This window comes from Folsomia candida, unplaced genomic scaffold (genome assembly GCF_002217175.1).
Source record: "Folsomia candida strain VU population unplaced genomic scaffold, ASM221717v1 Fcan01_Sc025, whole genome shotgun sequence".
NCBI lineage: Eukaryota > Metazoa > Arthropoda > Collembola > Entomobryomorpha > Isotomidae > Folsomia > Folsomia candida.
Genome location: NW_019091217.1, coordinates 2,296,724 through 2,324,339, shown reverse-complemented (window position 1 = coordinate 2,324,339; position 27,616 = coordinate 2,296,724). Strand labels below are relative to the sequence as shown.

At 43.1% G+C, this 27,616-nt stretch overlaps 4 protein-coding genes across 7 annotated transcripts; 2 read left to right on the top strand and 2 right to left on the bottom strand.

Annotated features, from left to right (window-relative positions):
* Positions 1 to 133: 133 nt before the first annotated feature.
* Positions 134 to 2,330, top strand: LOC110859301 (26S proteasome regulatory subunit 6B). The gene is made up of 7 exons (XM_022108229.2): positions 134 to 327; positions 416 to 511; positions 591 to 924; positions 1,005 to 1,146; positions 1,244 to 1,305; positions 1,396 to 1,865; positions 1,954 to 2,330. Exons 1-7 carry the CDS (start codon positions 286 to 288, stop codon positions 2,065 to 2,067), a joined length of 1,260 nt encoding a protein of 419 aa, XP_021963921.1. The 5' UTR covers positions 134 to 285; the 3' UTR covers positions 2,068 to 2,330.
* A 1,059-nt stretch (positions 2,331 to 3,389) lies between these two features.
* LOC110859415 (probable serine/threonine-protein kinase SIK1B) lies at positions 3,390 to 25,660 on the top strand. 3 transcript variants are annotated; one of them, XM_022108368.2, is made up of 17 exons: positions 3,390 to 4,311; positions 8,667 to 9,928; positions 10,641 to 10,757; positions 11,158 to 11,221; positions 17,379 to 17,467; positions 17,559 to 17,585; positions 17,695 to 17,782; positions 18,175 to 18,257; positions 18,387 to 18,633; positions 18,710 to 18,855; positions 18,932 to 19,068; positions 20,729 to 20,859; positions 20,935 to 21,224; positions 21,485 to 21,728; positions 21,991 to 22,014; positions 22,097 to 22,531; positions 22,788 to 25,660. In XM_022108368.2, exons 2-17 carry the CDS (start codon positions 9,752 to 9,754, stop codon positions 23,507 to 23,509), a joined length of 3,021 nt encoding a protein of 1,006 aa, XP_021964060.1. In that variant the 5' UTR covers positions 3,390 to 4,311; positions 8,667 to 9,751; the 3' UTR covers positions 23,510 to 25,660. The 3 variants fall into 3 exon arrangements, with proteins under 3 accessions (XP_021964060.1, XP_021964059.1, XP_021964061.1); XM_022108367.2 differs by lacking the exon at positions 3,390 to 4,311 and adding an exon at positions 7,263 to 7,533; XM_022108369.2 differs by lacking the exon at positions 3,390 to 4,311 and adding an exon at positions 7,263 to 7,533 and having other exon boundaries at positions 23,025 to 25,302.
* On the bottom strand, positions 19,091 to 20,823 carry LOC110859416. Of its 2 annotated transcripts, XM_035859383.1 has the most exons (5): positions 20,682 to 20,823; positions 20,500 to 20,589; positions 20,269 to 20,440; positions 19,887 to 20,191; positions 19,091 to 19,812 (listed from the first exon to the last, which is right to left on the bottom strand). In XM_035859383.1, the coding sequence occupies exons 2-5, from the start codon at positions 20,534 to 20,536 to the stop codon at positions 19,196 to 19,198; spliced, it is 1,131 nt and encodes a 376-aa protein (XP_035715276.1). In that variant the 5' UTR covers positions 20,537 to 20,589; positions 20,682 to 20,823; the 3' UTR covers positions 19,091 to 19,195. The 2 variants fall into 2 exon arrangements, with proteins under 2 accessions (XP_035715276.1, XP_021964062.2); XM_022108370.2 differs by having other exon boundaries at positions 20,500 to 20,682.
* LOC110859417 (39S ribosomal protein L41, mitochondrial) lies at positions 25,648 to 27,042 on the bottom strand. Its single transcript, XM_022108371.2, has 4 exons — positions 26,604 to 27,042; positions 26,412 to 26,509; positions 26,222 to 26,328; positions 25,648 to 26,127 (listed from the first exon to the last, which is right to left on the bottom strand). Exons 1-4 carry the CDS (start codon positions 26,905 to 26,907, stop codon positions 25,758 to 25,760), a joined length of 879 nt encoding a protein of 292 aa, XP_021964063.1. The 5' UTR covers positions 26,908 to 27,042; the 3' UTR covers positions 25,648 to 25,757.
* Between the last annotated feature and the right edge of the window lie 574 nt (positions 27,043 to 27,616).

Sequence of the window (27,616 nt, the reverse complement as noted above, 5' to 3'; positions counted from 1 at the left end):
GCGTTGTGAGGGTCAACAAAAACGTCTCACTTTAGTTCGTTGCAGCAGCAGAGATTAGAAATCAAGTTGGACTCGGAGTGAGGACGACGGCTGGCTCGCCCTCTGTGAGCAAATCAGTGCGGAACTCATCGTCTGCACAAATTTCAAACTCTGCAAAAACTGTCAAATCATAATATTCCGTTTCTCATAGAAAGTTTTTTTCGCAATTTTATGTAAAAGTTGTAATAAAAGCTTATTAATTATCGGGAATTTTATAGTTTTGGTGTGAAATAAAAAGAGGAAGAAATGGAAGAAATTGGGATTCTCCCTGCTACACCGGCGGCTGCTGTAAGTCACAATAAAATAATCTACAATGTAGATTCTACATAATTCCGGATTTGCTTAATTTGTAATTGCTGTTATATTATTATTGTAGGAAGAGTCAGTAAACTACGATTTAAAAGCTGCACAACTTCCGTTCGCAGGAAATTATGATGATGTGGATGCGGATGATTTGTACACTCGATATAAGGTACCAATTAATTTGAGTTCATGCTCTTCATGAATGAGCAAATTAATTAATTGAATGATTTTGTATGTATGGATAACAGCGATTGCAGCGTCAGCTTGAGTTTCTCGAAGTGCAAGAATCTTACATTAAAGATGAACAGAGGAATCTTAAAAAGGAGCATCTTCATGCACAAGAAGAAGTGAAAAGGATCCAAAGTGTTCCTCTCGTAATTGGTCAGTTTTTGGAAGCTGTTGACCAAAATACGGGGATTGTGGGGTCGACGACGGGTTCGAATTACTATGTCCGCATTCTCTCCACCTTGGATAGAGAGTTACTTCGACCCTCGGCATCCGTAGCCTTGCACAAACACAGCAACGCTTTGGTCGATGTCCTCCCTCCAGAAGCCGACTCGTCGATATCCATGCTTGGAGCGGGTAAGGGCTAATTAATGATCTGAAAATATAGAATGAGAACATTGTTTAAGACGATGTTAATTGCATAATTATTGTCACAGATGAGAAACCGGACGTGTCTTACTCCGATATTGGTGGGATGGATATGCAAAAACAGGAGATGAGGGAAGCTGTCGAGTTGCCTCTGACCCACCATGAACTTTATAAGCAGATTGGAATTGACCCCCCGAGAGGTGTTCTCATGTAAGTTTTTGTTACCACATTCCTGCTGGCTGACACATTTTAAATGCACATGTTACTTAACAGTTCTTATAGTATAATTATGGTTATTGTTGTCCAGGTATGGACCTCCAGGTTGCGGTAAAACTATGTTGGCTAAAGCAGTTGCTCATCACACCACTGGTACAGATATTAAATAGTGTACAAGGTTTAACTAGTCTAACATGCGGTGGGAACAGAGGTAATAATTTCTCTTTTTCGTCTCTTGTTCAGCCGCATTCATCCGTGTCGTGGGCTCCGAATTTGTCCAGAAATACTTGGGCGAAGGTCCTCGAATGGTTCGTGACGTGTTTCGCCTCGCCAAAGAAAATTCTCCAGCCATCATCTTTATAGACGAGATTGATGCTATTGCCACGAAGCGATTTGACGCACAGACGGGTGCTGATCGAGAAGTTCAGCGTATTCTTCTCGAACTTCTCAATCAAATGGACGGTTTTGACCAAACTACAAACGTCAAGGTTATAATGGCAACTAATCGAGCCGACACATTAGACCCTGCCCTCCTTCGACCGGGACGGTTGGACCGGAAGATTGAATTCCCTTTACCAGACAGGCGTCAAAAGCGACTCGTCTTCCAAACAATCACCTCCAAAATGAATTTAAGTGACGAGGTCGATCTTGAAGACTATGTTGCACGGCCTGATCGTATCTCTGGGGCAGATATTAATGCTATCGTTCAAGAGGTGACTTAAATTTTACACCATATACATAAATGATTCCTTTATTTGTTTGCACTCGCAATTTTACTAAAATCACCTATTAAAATTTCAGGCTGGTATGCATGCTGTCAGAGAAAACCGGTACATTGTCCTCGCTAAAGATTTCGAGAAAGCGTACAAGAATAATATCAAGAAAGATGAGTCGGAGCACGAGTTTTATAAATAAGTAATCAGTTAACTCATGTAATACGAATATTTATTCATACTTTGTATTCTGCAATGTGTTATTGCGTGTATGTAGAATAACCAAAAATTCTCTAACATTAAAACAACATTTAATATTGTTCTTTTTTGTAAAAGTGGACAGGTGCCCGAACCAAATTTGGAAATATTTACATTGTAATAATAGCAAAAATTTCTGTGAATTGTCATTTGTGTAAACAAACTCCACGTCAGAAAATAAAAGGAATTATTGAAAACTTTGACAAGAAGTTGATGTCGACCGCAAGTTTATCCAGAAATACGCCGCCGCCGCCACAGTAGTGACGCAAATTAGTAATAACATGACATTATGTTCCCCATATGTTGCAGAAATAAAGAGGGAGAAGAGAATGGAGATAGATAATTATTCTAAAGTAATAAAAGGTGACGAAATGAAGGAAACAAGGCCAAGGTCGACTCCCCACCGAGTCTGTCAAACTTTTGTGAGGAGTGCATTTCAAAAGAAAAGACGAATGACGACAATTGCCGAAACGACGAAACCCCAGTACAAGCAAGCAACGTGGGTAAATCAAACGCTACATGCCGAATAATCAATAATGGTAAATTCGCAAAATCAACCATCAATCCTTAATTCGTCCAAGCATGCATGTGCATAGAGCGAGCGATGGCAGCCTTTTGACAATGACCTTCAATATGCACTGTTATCGAATAGACGCTGGCGGTACATGGGTCATAAAGTGGTGGGTAAATGTCAAGAGAACTCTACTACTCTCCAGCTCCGCGTACTAAAATAAATTGCATGGCAGATGTACATGCACATACGTACGTATGTATATGCACATAAAGAGCAGAGAATACTCCCCCCTAATTACACCGAAGAGAAAGTGGAGAAAGTACGAGCACGCCATTTATTATGCAATATCAAATTAATCCGCTATGCAATGACCTTATCTCTCTTAATTTGACTCGTTAATTAATTAGATTCGTGAATTCCTCCTCGCCACGACTAAATAATACGACGGAGAAAGCAGCGAGGTGAGGAGTTCATATGTATCATGCTTTCACTCTCCTCGACACTCTGTAGAACTGTGTGTGCGTGTGTGTGAATGAATGTGCATGCAGCCCATCCGTGACTCCTGTGACGATGATGAGATGAATCCTTCGAGGAGAGAAAGCAGTCTGGCCAGCATCCGGAGAAAGTGGTCTCACGTCGTGGGTGACCCCGGAGAGAAAATCAATAAGAAAACCCGTGTCGTGTGTGTGTGTGTGTTTGTCTCACTTATCATCAGCTTGTAAGCATAATAATAATAGCATAGCAGCAGCAGTCCATCCATCCATCCTCTCACCTTTCTCCAACCGATTTTAATTGCACCAAGCCACCGTTATAGTATTAATTAAATTACCACCATGCGTTACATCATCGTCGTCACCAGTTTATTACTTGCCCAGGCGTGAAGTTGATAAAATGCTCAAATCGTAAACTTTAAGTCAAATGGATCTTCATCATAATGCGTGGACAATTGCGGTGTGGTCGGTGCGTAACAATAATAAAAGGATCCATTTTCAGGAATGAGCTCATCCGCCCGTTGTTCATTAGCGGAGGGGAAGTTGTCGCATAATAGGAAAAAAATAAATAAATAGTACGAAACGTAAACGAACGATATGGAGACTGACATTGACTAAAAATCTTTTAATACTGATTATTACTTCAGCGTCGTGCTTCATAACTGGCACCGATTAAAAAGCGCATTGCCGACCGTTTTATGAGAAGATCAACAACCCATCTCCCCCTATCAGTACTGATCTCTGGGGTGGTGGTGTCACTCAATAAAAGTGCTGCATAATAACAAATAATACTCGTTGTGTAAACTATTATTTACCACTTTGTTGTGCGCAATATTTGTGACTGTGTGAGTGGATGGACGATAGGAAAAATGTGTTCACTTGGTTAAACACGGAAGAAGACGGAATAGTACCCGAGGATGTGAGGGACGGTCTCTGTACATTTTTTATTAGTGACCAACCGCAGTTTATTAGACAACGACGACGACGATTCGAGTCAACAGAGATGATGCTCAAACAAAGGATGGATTGCGACAAGAACAAAAAATTGCTCAAAATCGTCAAAAGTTGATGATACATCACGTCACCTACGATTAGACCAAATTACTGCACTACAAATTACCGGGGAGATTACAAGTACTTATACGCTCTCATCACCATCCAATAAAAATTGAATCCAACCATCGTAAGTACAAGTTTGATGAGCTATTTGTTTGTTCCATGCCACAAATTTACATAGTATGCGGCAAATACTGATGTCTGTAGCACCAGTCGTCTCAGATCAGCACGAAACAGAGCTCATAAAAAATTCGCAAGTTTTTCGCACTTGTCCAAGTGTGACACGGGGACCAAAAATAATGCATGGTTTGGTTTCAAATATGCATGTAGAAATATGACCAACACCATATTATGACGGTTCCTATATCTGTCAAATGGGACCTGGCACTTATCTATGCATAGCTGCTTGGTTGTTCATATTTGCATAAAACGAAACAAAATAATATGTACAATCCCAATGTTGACTCAGTCACAACGAGTGTTGCAAATGTTTGCATTCTTCTTATTATTATTATTATTATTATTATTATTACACGCTGTCCTCTGGTTCGTTCGTTTGCTCGCGTCACTTGAATTGCTACGTTTCAAGTTTACAAAACGGGAGAGTTGGTTGAATTTTTAATAGCTTTGTTTTACGAAGCATCGTCGGCAAATATGTATGTCGTGTGGGAACATGTCTACTTAATATTTATCTAATATCCACGTATTTAGGGGGGGATGAACCGTAAGCACGTACTTTTCTGTCGAGATAAACGGCGTGGAAATGGAAAGCACACGAACATTGAGATTTTATGTCACATCACGACGATACGAAATTACGATGGACGCACAAGATAGATAAGACTGCAACTAATTGTGATTTTTGTAAAAAAAGCTAATCTACAATAATATTGAATTAGCGTGAGAAATTAGTTGGAGGCAAAATATCTACATAATTTAACGATCTATGTAATTTCCCGAATTTCGGTGGTGCACCTCACGAATTAGTGGTTTACACTGAATTGAAATAGGTTAATTAGTTTGCCAGATAATCCCACTGCTTTAGCGTATTTGCTTTACTAGTTGAGAGAGATTAACTGCTGGGTTGTGAGTGTTTGGGAGGAGGCAATGCAAGATAGCGTGGCTTTGGTTAGTGTTGTGGGCATAAATGTGCAGTATAAAGTGTGAGCTATCTGCGGAGTCTTGATTATCATCAGATCTCGCCGTGGTGGTACATGGGAGGCAGGCAGAGCGAGAGTGTGCAAATGAGCGAGGTTAGGTTGGGTTGCCGTAGCTCGATGTTGCTGAGCGTTCCCTGCCTGATGTGCTGAAGGTGAAGTTATTGAGCCGGTGTGGAGCTCTGACGTAAATGTGTCGTCAATCCTTGCGTCAGAGGTGAACTCCTCCTCTCCCATCGCCCAGCACCAGCAGAGGAGTCGAGAGTGTGGTCTCGTCGTCCCTGGAAATTTCGGAAGCCTCCTGGAAATTACACAGATCCAGGATGGAGATGGGCCTGGAATGTGCTGCTCCCCTCTTCCCCGTCAAACTCCTTCGTATGATAATCGTGTCGTTGAAATTGTTGTTATGATTTCACAAGTAAATAAGACGACCAACAACATGCACATGCACAGCTGCTGCTGCAACTTGGCGAAATACCCAATTAGTCAGGCAGTCGTTCATATGTAGTAAATAGTTTTGTTCACAAGATACATTCACCTCCTCGCTCATTTACATGTTTGGTTAGCTGGAAATTAATGGTGAGAATAAATGGTGGGCAGACCTGATGACCATTCAGTTGATGATATCTATAATGAAGCTTGCTCTAGTTTCTTGGGTACATAAACACGGGATTTACTTAGTTTTTACAACAATTACCACTTTTTACATGAAGTCGTCCAACTTGGCCTTTCCATGAGGAAGATGACAAGGAGTAAGGAGTTATGCATGAGACTCGTAATTTTGCTTGTGTGATATCTTAAGAAACTGGTTCTCTAATATTGAGCGAGTCTAATTAAATATTGAGGAGGCAAGGTGAGACATTGACATTCTCTTTCTCCTCTCTCCATCTTATTCTCTGGGAGGACGTACGTATTGTGCTTCTCTGTGTGAAGGGCATCCTCTTCGCCCATTCCACCGACCGCATTATTCGCATAAGCGGATTCAATCCCAGTCTTTGGGAAAAGCGGCAGATTTTTTTATTCATGAGGAAGACATGAAATGGAAGCGATGATACAAACAATCAAGCAAATGCAAGCTAATTTATCGCTCTTTCTGACTGCAGTGTCCGTCCAGTGCGTCCGGATTGAGATTCATTCCGCAGGAGTCATCTCACTCCATTCCGGCATTTGCCAAAAAAAACACTCGTCTCTCGCTCACAATTCCGAAATTGCTTTCTCCTTCTTCGAGAGGATTTGCAAAAAAGAAAGAATGAAAAAAGTTGATTGGATTGCTTTTTCAGTGACCATACGAACGAACGAACGACGGTGCTGGGCAGCAGGCTAAATTGCATATGTTCAACTGATTGCGATTTTTCAACTGTCGAATACGTATATACGCACGTATGCATTGGAGCATCTGTCTCAACCATGCTCATACTCAAAATAATGGGACTTGTCATTTTTATAATTTCAATCCGTACTCGGCATTTATTTGGTGGTGCCACATTATGTAAGCAGCAGCAGCAGAGTTTCGAATGACGCCTACATACTTCTCCTGCTGCTGCTGCTGAGGATTGAAATTATTTATGCCCACGACACTCCATCCATCTGCATCATCGCGGAATATTATATTTCCATCCTCAGCGGAATATTATGATATATTTGCACGGTGTTGCTCACTCACATGATTTGCTGATCAAGTTGAGTCCATCAGTGAGCGAGATGTGATGATGAGGAATTGGCGAATGGCAAAGGAGAGACCATAACAAAAATGATGTACAGTCAGCGCAGCTTTAACTGCACAATGTACATAAGCAAGAGCAGAAATGAGCATGGGTGCGAGTAACACGTGCAGTTGGGGTTACATATGTACATATCTGCATGTCGTTTAGTTAGCCTAGCTCTGTTACGTGTGTTCTCTGTGGGGCTGAGAGCCGTGGAATTGTCTCAGGTCTCACAGTCGATCTGGGGAAGCCCAGAGCAGCGCATCTCTCTCTCTCTCACTCTCTCTCCTCGCCCTCTCCGCCTGGTCACTCGACTTCACCCCCTCCTGCCGTTACACCCCCTCGACACACGTGCGAGACCACACCCCACCATTCCCAACCAACACATTTGTCCGTACGGGAGCAGTATTATCCTTACACTAAAACCACGACCAAACATAGTTCGACCCGTCTCATCAACGTCTCTCACCCACTTTGCCAGAGCATAACGTAAGTCCAATAGCTGTACTGACTGAAGTCGCATCATGTTTTGCTCATTTTGGGCTGTGGGAGGTGTAGGTTAGGGTTACGCGGCAGGTGAAGGTTAGATCATTTTCGTTTTGGCCAAGTGTCAATGTCACCATCGTCACCAGCCACATTAGATTATGGACCCATCCTCACTCGCTGTCATCCTGACGAGGCTGAGAAGCTGAGGTGGCAATTGATTCATGAATTGATTGATTAATGTGTGTGTTTGTGGTTCTCGTCCACCAAACCAAACCACCAAACGAGACATGTACGTTTCATCGAGGTGGAGATGTATTTGAGCTTAAAAAAACTTTGTTATATTGCACACATTTAACAAGTAACTAGACTATTGTACCATATCACTGTCGTGTTTAGTTTGTGTCGTACTATTTTGTGGTGGGTTTGTGTGGTAAATTAGCAAGAATAAGTTTAATTTTTAGCTATTCTTGGCTATTCTGAGGTGTCATGCATGACTTGTTTTACTGTTGGGTACGTATTACTACTTAAATCTCACATGGGATATAGAATTTGGGGTCCAGTAGCGTAACGTGCCGTACTGCGTGCAACACAATTTATGTGTATCATAATCATCATCGTCGTCGTGTGTGGTGGCACTTATTGCTTATTTGTTATTGCACTATCACATAATTTTAGTATTTTCCTTATCATTATGACAAAGTTATCACCATTTATTAATAACCAAGGATGGCTTGTGTGTGTGTGTACACATGTGGATATGACGTGTAGTCCTCGGTCTGTCTCCATGTGCAGTCAAATTTATGACAAATTCATTAAATCGGTGACTTATCATCACTCCAACAACGTCATTCGTACTCCAATGTCGTCACTTTCCAGCAACTTTTTATTATTTATTAGTATTCCATTCATTCACGACACATAAAGCGCACATGCACTTGCCACTTTTCAGTATTTGTTGATTTTTCAATTTCACTGAATTGATTTTGTTTTGATTGGGATTTCATTGTGGTGGCCGTTCAAAGTCTGCTCTGAGGTGTCATGCATACTGATAAAAGACATGGATAAAAGGGGAACTTATTGGCCTTCATTCGTGCCACTCTTGCAAAAAGTCATATTTTTATTCCCATTTTTTGCAGACCTTTCGCCAAGTGACCAATCTGCGGAAGAAGAAGGAATCTGCAAATCAGATCGTCAAGAAGAGGAACACGCACTGCCCAAGTGCATATCCACACAACTATCTATCTACTCGTCCTGTGTGTGTGTTGTGAGTATTAATAATTTGCAACTATACTCAGAGAGACTGCTTTCCTGTGCAAAAATAATTTGCACACTTACACATCGAGCGAAGAAGACGAGGAAGAAGCGTTGGTGGGTAGGAGATTCTTGGTGAAACACATAATAAGAGTGACGTCCGTCGTATGTAGAAGAGCTGCTGCTGGCGGATGGCCATCATCAAAATTGAATAGGCAAGCAAGCCATGTGCACCTTCTCATACCCTCTTCCTCCTCTCGCTGGGCAACGGATATCTTCTTATGTAACATGAAGATTTTGCAAGGAAAGTGCGAATATTTTTGCGAAATGAGTTGAGTTGTGGAATAGAAAAATTGCTGCTGCTGCTGCTGGTGAAGGAATTTCTTGTTGTGGCTGGCACGATGCCAAGTCAAAAAACGTCGGTTTCCATTCCTTCATACGTACTGAGTGACTGCCTGACTGAGTGAGTGAGTGAGTGACGATTCCGAAATCGGGACAGGGTCAACTCCCAACCTTCCCAAAATCTCGTCTCAAACAAATCACCGAGTTCAACAGGACCAGTAATCCGTCGATTTGCCCGTGTGCTTATCATTGGTCCGTCATTCATGATGAAGAGATGTGACGTGATAAGGTGTCACTCGCAAACATAATTATTCCGAGCGTTTACCCTCGTCATGCTGCAAATTGATATCAAAATGTTAAACCAGAGTCAATGTCATACTAATCTGCCTATTACACCGTCATTCCATGCAACCACAATCAATCCATTGTCATCGTCTTCGTCACACGTTCCCTCGCTCGTGAGAGTCCATGCACGGTCGGAAAATAGTGAACCACTCCACTCCTAATCGTCGCGGGATGAAAGTTGCGAGACTAGGAACAAGAACAATCAAAGTACAAGTCGTACTCGTAGTAAAAGTGCAACAGTGTCTTTGTCCTCCTTTGTGCGTGCAGTGATCGAAATCAAGAAATGGAGGCGACCAAGCTAATGAGCAGCGGCGGCGGCGGTGGCGGTGGTGTCGGAAGCAGTGGCGTGGTCGACAAACGTGCCCCCATCCGCGTCGGCTTTTACGACATTGAGAAAACCATCGGCAAGGGCAACTTCGCCGTCGTCAAGCTCGCCCGACATCGGCTGACCAAGACTGAGGTGAGACTGGTTCATTCATTCATGCTCTTAATTCTGTAATTTTCACGTGAAATGGCGTGCATACAAATCGTTTGACGGTTTTTACCACCGTGTTGGAAATGTTGATTGGCAATTAATTACTGTCAAGCAATATGCAATCGGAATTATGTAAACGTTGAGAAAAACCCTGGTTGAGGAGGGTGAGAATATGCGAATGGAATGCATCGATTGTGTGTGGAACCGGTTGAACTCTCTTTTTTTTGTCTGGTTCAAGTTTGTGTTGGCTTTTTTACTGGGATAGCAGTCTTACACAACGAGGATGAGTGAGTGGCGTACGGCGTACTACGTAGTCGAGAGTGTCGAGACATGGTGTCGAATTGCATACTACAACTACCGCTTGATATCTTGAAGAAGAAGGAAGGAAAACGAGTGAAATTCCCAGAATTCGGGTACCACCACCACCACCACGCACTCAAGGCAAACTGGTCACTGGCTGGACTGACTTTTCGTGGTCAGGGTGAACAGTCGACCACCGGCAGCAATTAAGCACATAACGCAAACACTCATTCTCCCTGCTCTTGGTTCACGTGTCCCCTTAATATTCTCTTATTGATTACACATGCCATTATATGACCACACTTATGCAACGCCATTTCAGAAATATCCCACCCCAATTAAATGTTTATATAATTGTTTTATTATTTATTAACGTCGCCTACATTTTACTGCACAGGTGGCGATAAAGATAATTGACAAGACTCAGTTAAGTGCGGCGGACTTGAGACGAGCCTACCGTGAAGTCCGTGTCCTCAAAAAGCTCCACCATCCCCACATCATCCGTCTTTACCAGGTACGGTTCCCCCAGAATTGAACTCTCACCTGCCCCTTGTTCACATGCGTCTCATTTTACATGTTTTCACAACAAATATGACGCGTCAAATTATGTCAGACTTATAATTACACAACACAACTAAGCTCTGAGCTCGATTTCATTGTGTAAACGAGTCTAAATTTAAGTCGATGTAACCTGTGTTTACCCACTTGAGTTTACAACATGGAAATATGAACTAATAATACGTGTGTACGTACAATGAGTTAGCCATGAAGAGCAGAAGGAGGCTTACTATTAAAAAGTGTGATAATTTTATCCTGCATTATGCGGACAGTGAGATAACTGCGCTTGTTTACTTTACCGATTCTTTTGCAATCAGGCGAGTTGTATAACAATTTTTGACCAATGTTGCTCACAGGTGATGGAGACCAAGAATATGCTCTACATCGTCACCGAGTATGCCCCACAAGGAGAAATTTTCGGTGAGTGAAAAATGCCCTTTCCTCATTTTTGTCTCTGGTGGAATGGATTTAGGGAGGACACCGAGGTGACTTTGACAAGTCCTCGTGCAATATATTTTTATTGATCAAGAGCTAAAATTAACCGGGCGAAGAACAAATGGTTCGATTCTCACGAATTCCTGTTTGCTCAAATATCTCTCACATGGCTTTCTCCATAATTATAGACTTCGCGTGGGTACGCAGAGAGGACTATATTTGGCTGATTGGGATGGATTGGCAGTAGTGGTGATTATGATTAGGAATTTATGGTGGATGATGGCGATAAGCGATGTAGGCTGTTAATTTTGTGTGTTTTAATTGTTTCTTAATCAATATGGATGGACGGATAAGTGGTCATCAAATCAAAGTAGTAAATCGTGTTCCGCAATTTAGCACGTATAATTTGCATGTGTCTGTTGCACGGGTTGGGAGATAACTCCCTGCTGGCTAACATCATAATTCAAACTAAATGCAACCTCGTCCGTGTCCGTTGACGCAAATTAATGGTCATCCACACCATCCCGAGTATATGGGTATATATGGGTATATCTACATATACTATATACGTACGCTATTTGCACAGTTCATGTAACCAACAAATGGTTATTTACGATGATGATGATGATAATGAGTGGGCATGTTCAGTAATAAGTACTTTGCAGTTATTTCCATTGTGCAATGGGTGATTGTTGGCAAGATTTGGTGGCCGTAAGTGAGGCAGATGTACAGAAATAGAACACTTTAAGCCACCACCGTTATAATAAATCCATATCGCTCGGCTCTCTCTGGGTCAATTCCCTTCTCCGTCGACGTATGTATGGGCTCTCCAGCCATTAAGTGGCAGTGTGTATGTCATCCAATCCAAGTTAAAAGTTCGTGTCCAGAATAGTATTTCAAGGTTTGCCAAACCGTTCTCTCTGCTCCGAAGAAGAAGGTTCCTCACACTCATTACGACGACGGCTGTGTGTGTGGGGAAGGGGAAGGTCGTAAAGATGCAGATATTCCGCAATACGTGTTATGTTCCACCTGGCCATAAAGGATCCGCCAACGAAATCCATATGGTGCGTCACACAGCCGACAGCAGATGGACGATGATGCGGGATTTGCATACGAGTCGATTACTTGACTGACACCAAGGCGCAGTTGGTTCACTTTGTTGGGTGGATAAGTCTGGAGATGAACTTGTGTATGGCTCACAGTCCCGGCCTCGTCATTAGCATCAAGATCAAGGCGAATTTCTTTCCGCTCCAGCAGAGCGACAACAACAACGGTGTGGCAACATCAGAAGCAAGCAGTAATGATGGTGATGATGATGATCAAGTTTTGTTGATGACAATGACGACCGAGAGAGAGGTGTTTGTACATACGGGGTGATGATAATTACTTTCCAATCCCAGCCCATCAACGTCTATTGATTGCTATTCCTGTTTATCCTCCTCTCCATGTTGGTGATTTCCTTTCTGGGCGAGACGGAGAGATTTGCCTTGCAAAATGTCTCAATTTCTCTCTGTGGGCTTCCTTCCTTGCTTTCTCTGACGGTGGTGGTGGTCGTGGTGGTGGTGGTCGGTCTGGCTGCACTAACGGAACACGAACGTGCAAATCAATTGACGTAAATGGTATGATCCAAGGCTCATCGATTAGTTTTGGTATTTTGCGGAGAGAAAGTTGTGGATGGTGAAAACGTGGGGAAAGCGAGAAACGTGGGACATTTATAACACAGCAAAACGAACGAGTGATGCAAAAGTTTACATCAATTCCTTATTTGATACGCATTATCCGCGAGGCATGCATCTTTGCAGGAGACGTAGTCACGCCAAGTTTGTGGTTTTGATTGATTTCGCTAAATCACTGACATTTTATTGAAGTCACTCGGTCGCTCGGTCTGTTGAAGAGCTTACTGCTGCACGATTTGTCCCATTTTTCCACCCAAGAAAGTGAGCGACGCTGGCAGGACGAATGGTGGTTATACATGGGACATTAAATGTACAAGTTTTTTGTGACAAGGAGGAAAAGCAGGAGTGACGTCCACGAGGAAAAAGGTTGCGTCATTTGCTGGCAAACTAAGCCACTTAAATCCAGCCAGCCAAATATGAACTTGTTGACAACAACAAAACTGCTGGGCGATGTGATATTCCATATTCTTCAGTTTCTCCCCATGATTTCTCGAATTGAGTCAGAAGTACCAGACGCAGCCACGTATTTCGAGTTCATGCTGATGATCACAATGATGTATGCGATCAAATAACTCTGACGAGGTTTGTCGATTTGGGCAGTACAGTTGCCGCGACGGAAAGGTAGAGGGACGGAAATTACTTCCGAATAATAATGGATTTGGATATGCGATACTTTGGTCCGTCTGCCCGCATTCACAATCCTGAATGGCTCAGAAGAAGGTCGATCTTTATTCACCATCTATGCAGCCTGTGCCTGTGTGTAGTATACGTACATATGAGAAATATCTGGTCATAACTGATGAGGAATTTGGATTTGATAAGCATATTTCGTCCTCATCGCGGGTCGGATGTAGTCTGGGAACATATATTTTTAGCAGATCCAGAAGAAGAAGAAGAGGAGATGATCATGATTTCAGTGGGTGATTTTTGGTGCAGCTTTGGCTCAGCGTTGGCGTGGTCCATCCCAACGATGACGACGACGACACATGAATCATGCTGGTTGAGAGGAGGTGATCAGGCTAAGTTGCTTGGCCCTGTCTCGCCTACTCCAACTTTTCTCCTCTATCTGACAACCATGAACTTGACACGGGGATAGGAAAAAAGGGAGGTGTGCCAAAATTTGCGAAATTGCTTTTTACAAGAGCAAGGGTGAGGTTGCTATAAGTTTTATACACCACATCAGCCTTTACAACAAAGCAATGCCGCCACACAGTCACCGGCTTTGATAAGTTTTAGCAGCAGCAATGTGATTGTGGTTGTTGATAAAGTTGCAAAATTTTGGGAAAAGTTGTTGAGGGAAGTTCTAAGTGCAAAGTTCGAGGGGCGAAAAGAAGAAGCAGCTTGATGGTCGTGTCGTCGTCGGGAGGGGAGATCGGCCGACGCTGCTGCTGCTGACGTCTATGGCCTGCTGGCCTTCATTCACAAATCTCGACGTTTTCCTTAATGGATGAATGGATTGCTTTCACCTCTCCGCTTTCCGCTCTCTGTCTTGTCTCCACTTCCTTCCCACTGATCAAGTCGGATGACACGGGCTCAAATGCCCAACCACACCACCAACACCCACCCACCCATTTTTGATGGTGATGACGATAGCTCCAATACCCCTGGACAATCATCATTTGTACTCTCTGGAATTTGACATTTATGAAATATTCACATTCTGAGCAATTTGCCAGTCGAAATTGGGTACGCCAAGTGGATCATTACTGCACTCATTACTCCCCAAGTCGTCGGGCATACTTTTGCACTCTGTACTCACACATACTGCTCACACATTGTGTGAGCAGGAGGGCTGTCATCAAAGCATGCTTTATGGATATTTATACCACTCACGGCTGGCTGACCTTTCCATAAGTATGCTTGCACCACATCCGACTCGCATTCCACTCTTCCACCACATACGGGGCGTAATGGGGCTATGGCGTGGTCAATTTGTAGTCATTAAACTTTTCGCCATCACTCCATTCACAAAATGCCTGACATTGGCATTCGTCAAGAATTCATGACTTATTGGTCCGTATTTTTTTACCCTATTTGCATATGCACGTCATCATAATAATCGTTGCCCTCATCATATATGAACAAGGACATGTGTGCCTATGTCGGCATCATGGAGCTGACCTGACCTTTCCTCCCTGCATGCATACATATTTATTCGGAGAGGAGTGAGCCAGTGTTGGTGGAGGGCACTTTCTCTCTCCTTGGGCTGTCGTGGTGGTGGTGGGGAAGGAATGACGACACCACGTGCGTCACTTTCTCTTACACCCAGAGAAAGGACCCAACAAGAAACATCGATCTCGCCCCGAGAGGGAAATTTAGAGAAATTTTCTCTTCTTCTCCCACAGAGAACAGTTTCACATCTTTCGCCAACTTTCCCAACAACACGCTTAACCCCACCAAAACCAAATCAAGGCAGAATTTTGCAGTTCGCCCAACGTCTCTCTCTCAAGCAGCATAACTTGTCTATCCAAATATACACGTTGGCATTATGGATGGATGGAGTGGGATATCATGAGATGGTGATGCTGGAGGCGAGGTTTCGAGCTATTATTTACTCCTTTTTCACCAGGATCTGGTAAAAATTTGTTGCGTAATATGTGACCACCCAACCCACCAAATATTCGTTTTACTAGTTTTTTTAACCTTTTAGAGAGAGAGAGATATTGTACATATTTGTATTTGAATAAGAGGACTGGACCCGAGCCGACGGTTGAGATTTATTTTGAGCAGATCCGGTCGTAAGATCGTGCTCTGTTGGTGTTGGTGTGGGTGGATGGGTGCATTTTACACTTTAGACCACCATACACAACTCTCTACCTCTCTCTCTCTCTAAATATATTCCGGAGAAAGCATTAGTGCTGCACCCACCCTTTTTCCACCCACAATCCGCAAACCCACCAGAGCTGCACTTTGTTCCAAAAATGTCACATTCATGGCTGGCTTAAGCCATTAAATCGGAACCATTACTCCTCCATCTGTACCTTTCACCTTTGCTTTCACCCTCCTCCTCCTCCTCCCTCCTCCTTATTCAAATGGCTCAGGTACGGAAAAAGACTCTGCCCCACCGGTATCCACCTTTACCACCACCACCACCGCCGCCGTTCGCTCACTCACTCGCTCGCCGCTTGCTGATAAGGCGAGTGACGTGGTGTGGGTGGCAGTATAATTAATTACTTTTCACTAGATTTCTCCTCCAACAACTTTTCCTCCAATTTCATCTCCATCACCATTCGCCATCCCACCACCACCACCGTCGTCGTCATCATCATCACCATCATCATGATCATTATTACAGCAGTGTTGCGAATCAAATCAACTTTTTTTCCTTTCTCAATTTCTTTTCTTTTTCTTTTTATTGCACGAATTGCATCCTACTTTCTCCTCCCACTCACTTTCCCAACTTGTGAATGGAAGGGAATCCCATTGAACCAAGGACCGGCTTTATTCATTCCATGTGAGTGAATAGAGGAGTTTATTTGCCCACCGTGCCCTCCTCCTGCTCCGGCTGCGAGTGTGTGGGTGGTGTTGGTTGCTTCGATTTGGTTTGTATATTCATCAAGTCATCCGTTTGTGTGCTTGCGCCCATATTTTGTTTGGGTATTACATGCAATGTTTACCCCGCTCGTCACCACACCGCACTTCAAAGAGAGTGATCAGAGAGAGAGGTTGAGAAGAAGAGAGTGTGTGCCATGCAACCTTTGACCTTCTTCCTGAACTGGGTCTCTCAACGTGTGGCGTTCATAACTGAATGTGGTGATGGGAGGAGGAGAGAGAGAGAGAGGCAAGATCAGGGCTGAGAAAAGGTTACCGGGGATGAAGGAGAGGCATCCTCTTCTGCCCACACACAGATAAACACTCAACAATAACAACCCATTTCTCGGTTATGTTGCGAGTGCATCAAGTTGATGATGATGATCCCATCTCGCTGATTCTGCTGATTTCGTGAAAAGATTCTCATTAATGGTTCAAAGTAGTTTATTGAGTATGAATAATTGCTCCACTTTCTGGCCGTCGTCAGTATGCGTGTCAGGTAGGGATCGAGAGAAAGCAGGAATCAAGAGCGTGCAGGGAAGCAGTGGAAGCCTTCTGCACGTCACTCTCCATCCACCACCACCACCGACCAACTTTCTCTCTCTCTCTCTCTCTCTCCAATGACGCACGTGGGCGGAAGGGCAGGATGGCAAGTGTTCTTCTCCCAAACCTGGCCAAAGCCTAGGCACTCGCTGGCACCGTGTTTGGGGAGTGCGAGCTCCAGCGTTCCCTTGTAACTTTCCCCGGGATGATGTTTCCCAGAAGTGGGAACAATAACTTATTATTGCGAAATGGAATGAAACTTGATAGGATTAATTGAATTGTGTAGCGAAAATGTCATAGTTTAGCCAGAGAGCGGCTCAAATAATTTATGTCTGTTCACTTTCCGGTGTCTGAAAATAATGCTTCTTTCCTTCCCTTTTTGACCTCTATAGAGCATATTGCGAAACATGGGCGACTCCAGGAAGCACAGGCAAGGCGACTTTACTGGCAAGTCGTCAGTGCAGTCGACTACTGTCACAAGGTAGCAAATTTACCCCTACTCGACTCCTCCATTTTATTTCGTACAATTATAGATTTGAATACTAATTGTGTTTCCATTTCTTGTCACAAAGCGGGGCGTTGTTCACAGAGATCTGAAGGTACACACTGCTAAAAATAACAATGCTTCACACTAATGGATGAAGTGATGCAGGTGGAGAAGCGGAAGAAAGTGTGGCCTTTAAAATGGTATGGTTTGGAATGTTGTAGGCTGAAAACCTCCTCATGGACGTTGAAGGATCTGTCAAATTGGCCGACTTTGGGTTCAGCACGTGGTGGTCGCAGGAGTCCATGTTGGGTAAGTTCATTACTGCACCTTAAAAACATAGTTATGTATCATTCATTAGCATACTCAGTTATTGCTTTTTGCCCACTTGCATTAATAAATACTGTGACGTATGACGCATCTAAAGCCATTTGGCTGCACGTGTGTCTCAATTTTCGCCAACGCTTCGCACATCAAAACTGTGCCATGTAACAACATATAACCATGCAGTCTTCCACCTTCCTAATATAAATGCCTATAACCTTAAAGTTAAGTTTTACACTAACTCTGACTGACCTTTGAGAACCGTGGGCTAAAAATGCCGTGGTGCTAATTTACCACCTTGTTACTTTCTGTGCATTGCCGTATTTATTGTTATTTTGAAATGTATACGAATGCGACCTAATCGACCTAATCGACCCTAGAAACGTATTGTGGATCTCCACCGTACGCCGCCCCAGAAGTGTTTGAGGGTCGTCAGTACAGCGGACCGGAAGTTGACATTTGGGTGAGTCACGAACGAATCAATCAAAATTTATGTCACCGCTGAGTTCAATGGTTTGGAGAAAGAACCAATAAACTCGTCATGTCATAGTCTCATCACTAAATACTCACGCACGTGTCCGAATATATACAGAGCCTTGGGGTCGTGTTGTACGTGTTGGTGTGTGGCGCCCTCCCCTTTGACGCATCCACTCTTCCCGCATTGAGAGACCGCGTCCTTTCTGCGAGATACCGAGTCCCCTATTTCATGTCCGCCGACTGCGAGTCTCTCGTTCGGAAAATGCTCGTCAAGGATCCCACCCGCCGCTTGTCCATCGAGCAGGTCAAGCGACACAGGTGGATGCAGGCGGACGGACCTCCCAGACTTCTTCCCGCCCCAGGTCAGTATTCCTTTCATAAAGAAATACTCACACCAGAACCGTCTAAATTCAAACGTAAGTAAATTACTCGATGCAGGTTATCCCGCCGTTCCTCCAGCCCCATCTGCACAAACGAAGCAATATCTCGACCCCGGACTGATTCCTGATCCCCCCACGGAACCCAACGATCAAGTTCTCAGACTCATGGCCAGTCTGGGCATCGACTCTTCTCGCACGAGAGAGGTAAACTGTAAACAATACCTTCCCATTCACAAAGATAATTGCCTCATGCCAAAAACACTCTTTTTTGCACTCGCAGTCCCTCCGACAACAAAGTTACGATCATCATGCCGCTATTTACTTTCTGTTACTGGAACGCCTCCGCCAACACCGTCCTGGTCATCGGTACGCTGGTTCTTCCACCGGAGGTCCAGGTCACGGTGCGGTGCGGATGATGTAAATAAGTCAAAAATTATTATTTCTCTACATATTTAAGTTTTAATTCATAACAAAACTTTTGACATTGACACTACATATTAAGTTGCTCAACAATCTTGACAAAATCTAACAACAATTTTTTTGCCTATTCAACCATGACCTTATCTCCTTCGACCTGAACACGATTACATTTCTGTTTGGATTTCGGGATCGTTATCTTGACGTGGCAATTATCTGAGATTTTTTGAATCACATTTTTTCCTACTTCGACAATTGAATCAAGTAGACCAAATGGGACCATGACATGAATATTTACGGCTTCATTTTTTTTGGTAGGAGTTTTGTCTTCCTCTTTAACAATAGTACCCATTGTCATGTTCTCTTGAGATGTGGCGTCGGGAATCTTGCGTCGAATGTTTGCATACAAATCATAACGGTTTGTACGGGGGCCCCCGTATTTGGTTTTTGCAAGAGGGAATTGCGACTTAAAAAGGGTGCCAAATTTCGATGGAATCAATATTCTTTCTTGATCCAGATGTGGAAAATGTTTCACATATTGATCATATACAATCGATTTTCGAATCCGTATCTCTTCGTCGTCAACGTGCTCGTATTTCTGAATAAGCCAGTCTGATATTTGATTATTTAGTGTTGTGGGGGCCAAATGTCCTTTCCCGACTCTGTTGTAAACTTTCTGTTCACTTATTTCCATCATGACCGACCGTTCATGTACTGGTTCAGAAATATTCTCTTCTTCCGCCACTGGAATGGAATGATTTAAATTAATTGGTGTTATAATGAAAATATAAATCAGGATAATAATTAGAGTACATTACACATTGAGTATTTGGTGACTAATTCACGAAATAATTTTCGCTTTAGTAATTGGGACATTGGTTTCCCCTTCAGACGGCGAGTTGCTTCAGGCATTAAGTTAGCCAGTTCCGGTACAGTTGATAAATGTTCCAACAATTGATCCGCATAAGGGAGAATGAGCTTCAAACATTCACTTGGCATGATGACCCCAAATGCGTCAAACAAGTCTTTAAGGGCAAACTTCACCCAACAAGCTTCCTGGAAGGACGACGTATAAATATAGAGATTAAATGGTCTCATTGTCCAGAGTTGTAAAAACAAGTCACTAAAACAAACAAACGAGATTGAAATTTATTATATAAATCTAGTCATTAAACATATATATATATATAAAGTATTTACCGAAGACTACACCCATTGCATAGTTCCCTCGACTCGGGGGACGATTCTTTTGTCGACCTTGATTGGACAGCTGATGCTGCTGTGTACATGTCTCCTGAACTGAATGCAATTGAAACATCGTTAGTGAGGATTTTGTTGTTGTCGGTCCACTCCATGCCATATTGACAATAATCTGTAGTAAATAATCATAATTTTACATATTGTCCAAGGCACAAATTCAATGGAGCTGACCTTTTGAAACTACTGAATCCTTAAGTCCAAACCACATTCCTCCTTCAATTTTTTCGAATCGGAAAGCACTGCCTGTAGGGGGTGGAGTCCCTTCAAAATTCATTTTTTAATGATTTATTATTTTTTTGTGCAAAACGTGTCAGATTTAATAATATTATTATTGCAAGTGGAATGATTATTACTTTAGTGTGCGCAGGTGTACATTTTCTCATGTTCTCATTCCATCCAGGTCCACGGACTCTGCCACTTGTCGACGTGCTCCACGACGGCCCAGCACTGTGGCAGAACACGCTATGCGCAAAATGGTACCTGGCCCGGATGGGCAACCCTCGTCTTCGCAACAAGTACCTGCAAATTCAGGTAACCCATTTACACACATTTTATTTGTACATCCATATTGCTTGGTCACGTGCTCACTCTTAATACGTGCTCCAGGTGTACCGCCAGCTGAACCAGTTTACGTGGGATGGAAAGGAACTCGCCCTCACGTGGGGCCATCCCAAACGTCGTCGGTGGACGAGGGGGTGGCGGACATGGACTCGCAGTGGGACGACACGACGGGGTCCATGGCGAGCAACAACATGGGAATGGGAATGGGTCACAGCCACGGGAGCAGCGTGTCCTCTGGCATCGCCGCACCCGCCGTCAGATCACGAGCTGACTGGAAATGGCCAGCACGTGGAAGTTCTGGTTCCAGCGTCCTCATCTCTTCAGACATGTCGCAGGTATGGAAATATTACAGAATTCTTTTATACCAATTAATGGAGCGCGTCCTAGCCGTTTTCTCTCTAATCTGCCCCCCCCCATCCTCCCTCTCTCTCTCTGTCTGTCTGTATCTTATCTTCCGCCTTGTTAGAACTAACCGAGTATCAATGATGTACATATGTAAAGGAGAATCTGATAGTGGTGGAGGTTAGGTTGTTGGTCGTGGGGACGGCTTTCTCGGGCTTGCTTTCACTCTTTTCTCTCGTTCTTATTCCCACAGGCGTCGGGGAGCCCACGGGAGAGCGTGAGTGGGTCCGGGACGACTTTAAGCAGTTGGGACTCTGCGTGGGATCAGGGCGGTCTGGCAGCCGCGTCACTCCCATCCTGCTCAGGCCCTGGAACGTCCCTCCAGGGCGGTGACGAGCGGCGAAACTCATTGATTGGAGGTGGGGGCGAGTCCCCCCTCTCGCCCGGACCGTGTCTCACCTCCGACCGACTTTGGGTACCACCTACTCATCCTCCAGGTAAAGAACATTGTTCTGCGCTGCTCTCACACATCAAACCGCTCACAGGACTGCTTATCTCCACCCTGGAGAAAACATCTTTTGTTATTTTCCTACAATAACTTTCGTCCCCCCATCATCGCTTTTTCTTTGCTGATATTCTCACTACAATTTATCATTATCTTATTACTACATATTTTTTGTATTTATGTTCATTACACATAATTATTGAATGATAAGTCTGGTTTGTGTTAATAAGTCCTCTTGTCTTTTTGTGCCTTAGGCTCCCCCACGGAGTTCCGCCTGGGTAAGAAACGTGGTCCACTTTTTCCATTCTACAGCTTTCGAAATAATGGTGAGGATATTTGTAAGACATATTTTCTGAACAGGTCGGCGTGCCTCTGACGGTTTGGTTGGTGGTCGAAAGCTGGCTTTCTCCAACAAGCTGGACGGGTTGGCGGGACGTGCTGGGGGCGTTGCGGCGCTTGCTGGCCAAACTGACGGCACGGGTGAAGAGTTGGAGGGGGCTGTGGGTGGGTTAGCCTTCGGAGAACCGGAAGAGCTCTCAGGCGACATCCCCGAACATCCGCTCAACCTTCTCTGCTCCCCCGCAAAACGACCCAGCCTCCCAGACTCTTGGAAACTCCTGCCCGACAACACGTGGGTGTCTTCGTCTTGGGTGAACGACCCACCCATCGCGTCCTCCTCCTCCTCGAGTGGCGGTGGTGCTGGTGGTGGCGCCTCATCCACGACGAGCGCCCAGCTGCATCGCCAACTCATGGCCCTCCGACTGCAGAGAAGAACGGGCGTGGTGGAGCCTCCAGGTAATTTTGACACAGTATTCGAACACTAAAAAACTATAGATCGTACTCGGTACGTTTGATGCTACGTAGTGGCTTTGGTTCTCACCCAGCACAGTTTATTTTTTATTTTTTCTTATGTATGTACATAGTAGATACATAGTCTACCATAGATTTCCTGCACCACTGACTGTCGCCTGGCGTTGAGAACCTTTGCTTTCTAACTGTACAAACTAGTTGAGATTAATTAAGCTGTCTGGCTGCTATCTGTGCGCCGTAGATCTGAGCAGTCTGAGTGAGGCCGCTGCTAAGACTAGTGCCGCTGCTGCTGCTAACGCTGCAAGAAAGAAATCAGTTTTACGACAGCAGAGCTACAAGTTGGCACAGCAGACGCCAGTAAACCTGCCCCCGCTCCCCTCGTCTTCTAAGACTTCCTGCCCTTCGTCTGCTACTTCGACTACTTCCTCCTCAGCACCAGCGGCTAATCCTCCGCCTTCCACTCTTCTTCTTTCCACAGGGTCCTCCGCCCTCTGTGACCAGCAACCCCCACCCGTCTCATTCCGAGGCCCCATCGACCTCAACGCCGAACTCCACGCCCACCAGGAGGAGGAGGAGGAGGAAGACGAGGAGGAGGATGAGGACCTCGTGGGGGCAGGACGACCTTGGCCTACAACCCATCTCCACTACCACCCTCACCACCATCACCTCCACCCCCAACAGGACTGGCAAACACTCCCCACCACCATGGCCGACTGCAAGCTCACTGATTCCAACAGCTCGCTCCGCCTCAGCCCCCTCCTCCATCTCCACATTGCCAACTCCCCCCAGCCCCCCTCGTCCCCCTTCCGCTGGGTCGGAGACGCCATGCTCCCCTCCCAGCTACAGCACCAGCAGAAGACCGCCGCGCAGGCACAACAACAGCAGCAACAACAACCGTCGTCACAACAGTCGTCGTCGTCGTCGTCTGGTCTGCAAGAACGAATGGACACTTCAGGGCCCTAATAAAAATCAAATGTTAGTCCCACCCCAAAGGTATCCACATCTAAGTAGCGAGGCTAAATTAGCCTGGCTAATTATGCAGTGGCGACGTGTAGGGAATTAATTTGCTATGCTAATAAAAGAGGAGATGACGAGGGATAGACGAGGAGAGTCTTATTTTGGTAGCGTGTGTAGGAGTCAGTGTGACGCTTTTTGTACCGTTCTGACTAGAAGACTTAGAACTCTCAGGACCAAATAAAGGTTCCGACCTTAAAGCAATAATCAATGCAAATCAATCATCATCGGAAACTAACTGGGACTGGATTACTACGAGTTAATTATTAAACACTGTTGTTGTTCTATCAACTTTATTGTTATCACACTTTCTCAGTATGGTTTTATTCTGTAAAGTGCACGGGTGAGTCAATGTCAGGATCTAAAAAAAATTATCATAAATGCATGATAATTATATCCATTGTGAACGAAAAGTGGAAAATTATTTTAAAGTTTTCTTATCTTTTTTGTTACCGAACTTATTACTGCTACTTACATATTTATTTTTACTGTATTTTGCGCTTATGTATGATCAACCAAGAGTCTTACTTTATTTATTCATTTCGTTACTTAATAATTATTTGTCATGATTCGAAACGCAGTTACATGTCGATTTTAGACCAGACTAATTTACGTCTAGTCAAGCAGACAACTCACTTAATAAAAGTAATTACTTAATTGTACATAATGCTACACATACATAAATTATTTTATGATGTTTATGTTTTCTCTTAAAAACATGTCAAACATGACCTGAAAAACGTTAACATTTTATTAACCAATCATCAATACTTATGTGTTGTTTAATTTTATACTCAATCTTATATTAAGAAGCATTTTGAAAGCCCAAAAATAATAAAATGTATGATTCTGTGTAGGTCGGTTTATGATTTTCGTATATTTTGTCATGATTTTCGCTAAATAATTTTGCTACTAAAACCATAGTTGATAGCGACAGCACAAGTATTATTTGGTTATGTACGTAGGCCAGGAAAACTACTGGGGACAATTAAATCAGGGATTTTTAAATAGTGTGTGTATAGTAGAAAGCTCTCGAGTGAGTGGTACAATAATTAGAACAACGTCACATTCACAATAAATCATGTCCTCTCGCAGGAATCCATAAATTACATATTCGTCGAATAATCGAGGAGGATGAAAGTCAATCATATTTATTAACAAAACTAGATTTTTTTTTACGTTCACCCTGAAAAACTTGTATCAAAACTTGTATTTTAGTTGTCGAATTTCTTCCATTGCTTTTTTCCTATTTTTGAGACACCACTCAATCACAGGTTGATGATGTGGTTGTACAAAATTGTGGTATATCCTTCCTATAAGAAATAAATAATAATAAATTCCGTGTGTAGCGAATTAGTGGATATGAAATTGTATGAACGGCAATGACCGTTTTGATGAACTGGTTGTTGTAATAATAATCAAATCCCGTATAGCTGTAGGTCTTTGTAAACCTGATTGCACACCTCTCGTCGCTGGCAGACGGGGTTGCAAACAAGGTCACCTTCTGTAATACCCGATATCCTCTACTCAAAAAATATATTATACAGTAAATACTTACAATTATACGTAATTAGGAGTATCTATAGTGGGTAGGCTTTCTTAGGAGGTACATACATGATTGGTTAAAAAAAGTATTGTTATATTGAAGGGTGTTGAAAAAATGCATTTGTTACGGTGTAATTCCAACGCATCAGTATCTACTTTTCATGGAGACGTTGAATAAAATTGTGTTTTGTATATCATCATGCTGTGGATTTAAGACAAAAAGAGAATACAAAATTATGACATAGAGGGGAACGATATCAGATTATTGTGGTTTTTTGGTAGGTCATTCGCTCGTACAATATTGTTACATGAAATAAAAATGTTGATCAAAATTTGATAAATACTTGATGCAAGTCTTTGAAAAAGATTCGCCATTATTATTGGCGATTGTTATTGTTGGTGTTATTCGTTCGTTGTTGGTGGATAAAATGAGGAGGTAAATGTGTAAAACATGTAAAAATTATTAATCAAGCCATGATGGAATCATATAATATGTAACATTTGCGCTAGTCTGTGATGAGATGATAATAAAGGCCATCTGATTTGAATATATAACAAATAGTGCTTCATACTTTTACTTTTTGACGTTGACTGGGTGGGGCAATAAATGTTTATAAAACGTATGACTTGATTGATTGATCTTTTCTTAAGGCTAATTTCCGACAGCACTTTTCTTTTTTATATGTGATGGCGTTGTTGGTGTGGAAGACTCGGCAGCAGGTCTCGAGACGTCGTCTGTCTTCTTCTCGTCCTTTCCTTCGTAAATGTCATTTTCTTTGAGCAACATTTCTGGGCTGTACGGTTCTTTCATAAAATCTGCAAAATGCCCGAGTCCGTGTTTTGCTTGTCGTTCCTTTCGCCATTGAACCAAGTCTATCTCCAGACATTCCCAATTGCGAGGAATCCGTTCCGAAAAAATATCGCTGCCAGTCATTCTCGCCATCTTCCAGGCATCATCAGCCGTCATATCTTCTTCTGGGGACGGTTGTTTAGAGTTGCCTTGTTCATCAAGGAGACCCTCTCTGTACGAGACGGTTAATAGTTATCAATCATTGCAATAAATCGCTACACAAATTTTTAATCACAAACGTGAACATTATTAAATAGTCGCATTACTGATAATCTTTGTCCATCTTGTTAAAGTAGACGTGTTGGAAGAGATCTTCAGGTGTGAAAGGTTCCTGGTAAGTTTGTCCAGCACGGTAGGAGACGTATGGTTTTAACTGCGATATGTTCATTAATTGGTTTGATTACTGATAGAAACCTTACACCTTGTATTAGAAAAACAACTATGATGTATCTGTACCTGGCAATTTGTAAGATCAGGCACAATGAATTCAGGTATGAGTTCTGGAACGAGGTGATGCCTTTGTCCGTATTTAAATCCTGTGTCCCGTACTTCAGCTGAAATAAATAACATCACAAAACTTATTGCTAACTGGAACAGTTGTTAAATGTTAATTATTAATTATCATCACGTATTTATCAATTAACTAACTTTCCACCGGGATGTCGGGGTATAATCCGGCATTTCTCTTTTCTCTAAATATCTTTGTTCCTCTTTTATTCCCCAAATGGAACTTGCGAAAGTTTCTCTTTCCCAGCATGACGGGAGAGGTAGCCACACCTCGAGAACCACCCACGCCCCCAAGATAACCATCCCTCGACGACGACGACACCGGCAAATACGGTCCAACACCCGAAGCAGAAGGACAAGTGGTGAATCCACCGAGCAGCTTTAACTGGGAGGCCACACCCACACTTCCTCGACCCAGGAGGGTGTGAAGGCTGATTGAACTCATGACGATCACAAAGTTAGTTCCGACACCAATTAGTAAATCTAGTTGAGAGAGTTTTCAAAGATTTACATTTTCTGAGAAGATTCTCATTTTGTCATCAGTTTGACTCCCGCAGAACGAAAGGAACAACTTCTGCATAAACTCAACCAGGGAGCTCTGCTGTACCGTTTGAGAACAAAACGCACGCTCTCCGCCCGTCTCAATATATTATTCTCGTCCTCATATTATCCGATCTTACAGTGCGAACCAAATTCATAGCGAAAAGAACAATGTTGTCATCATTTACTTATGTCCATATATTTTTGATTATTACTAATTGCAATTATCATCCTATGCATGCACAAACGAAGTGTAATGCATACACGAAATTCAGAGGCATTTTGAGATTTTCAAAATATAACGAGCTGTAGTTATAATTTGTAAATTATCTATTTCAACAAATTGGGATTGTACGTTCATTTAAGTCTGCGGCATTAATAGTCTCAACAGAAACAGTCTATAGAATCATGGGTTTAAATTCTAGGCATTTAATTAAACCTCATCAACTTTAATTTTTACTTGCATCGCCTCATTAGAAACTTTCTAAATAGTTTCTATCACAAGAATATTTGTCGTTAGTTAAAAATTCAAGCACATTTACATAAATGCTGTACACATAGATTGGTTTGTGAAGGGTGACGAGGCGGAGTGGCAGAAATGCCGTCCTGCTTAC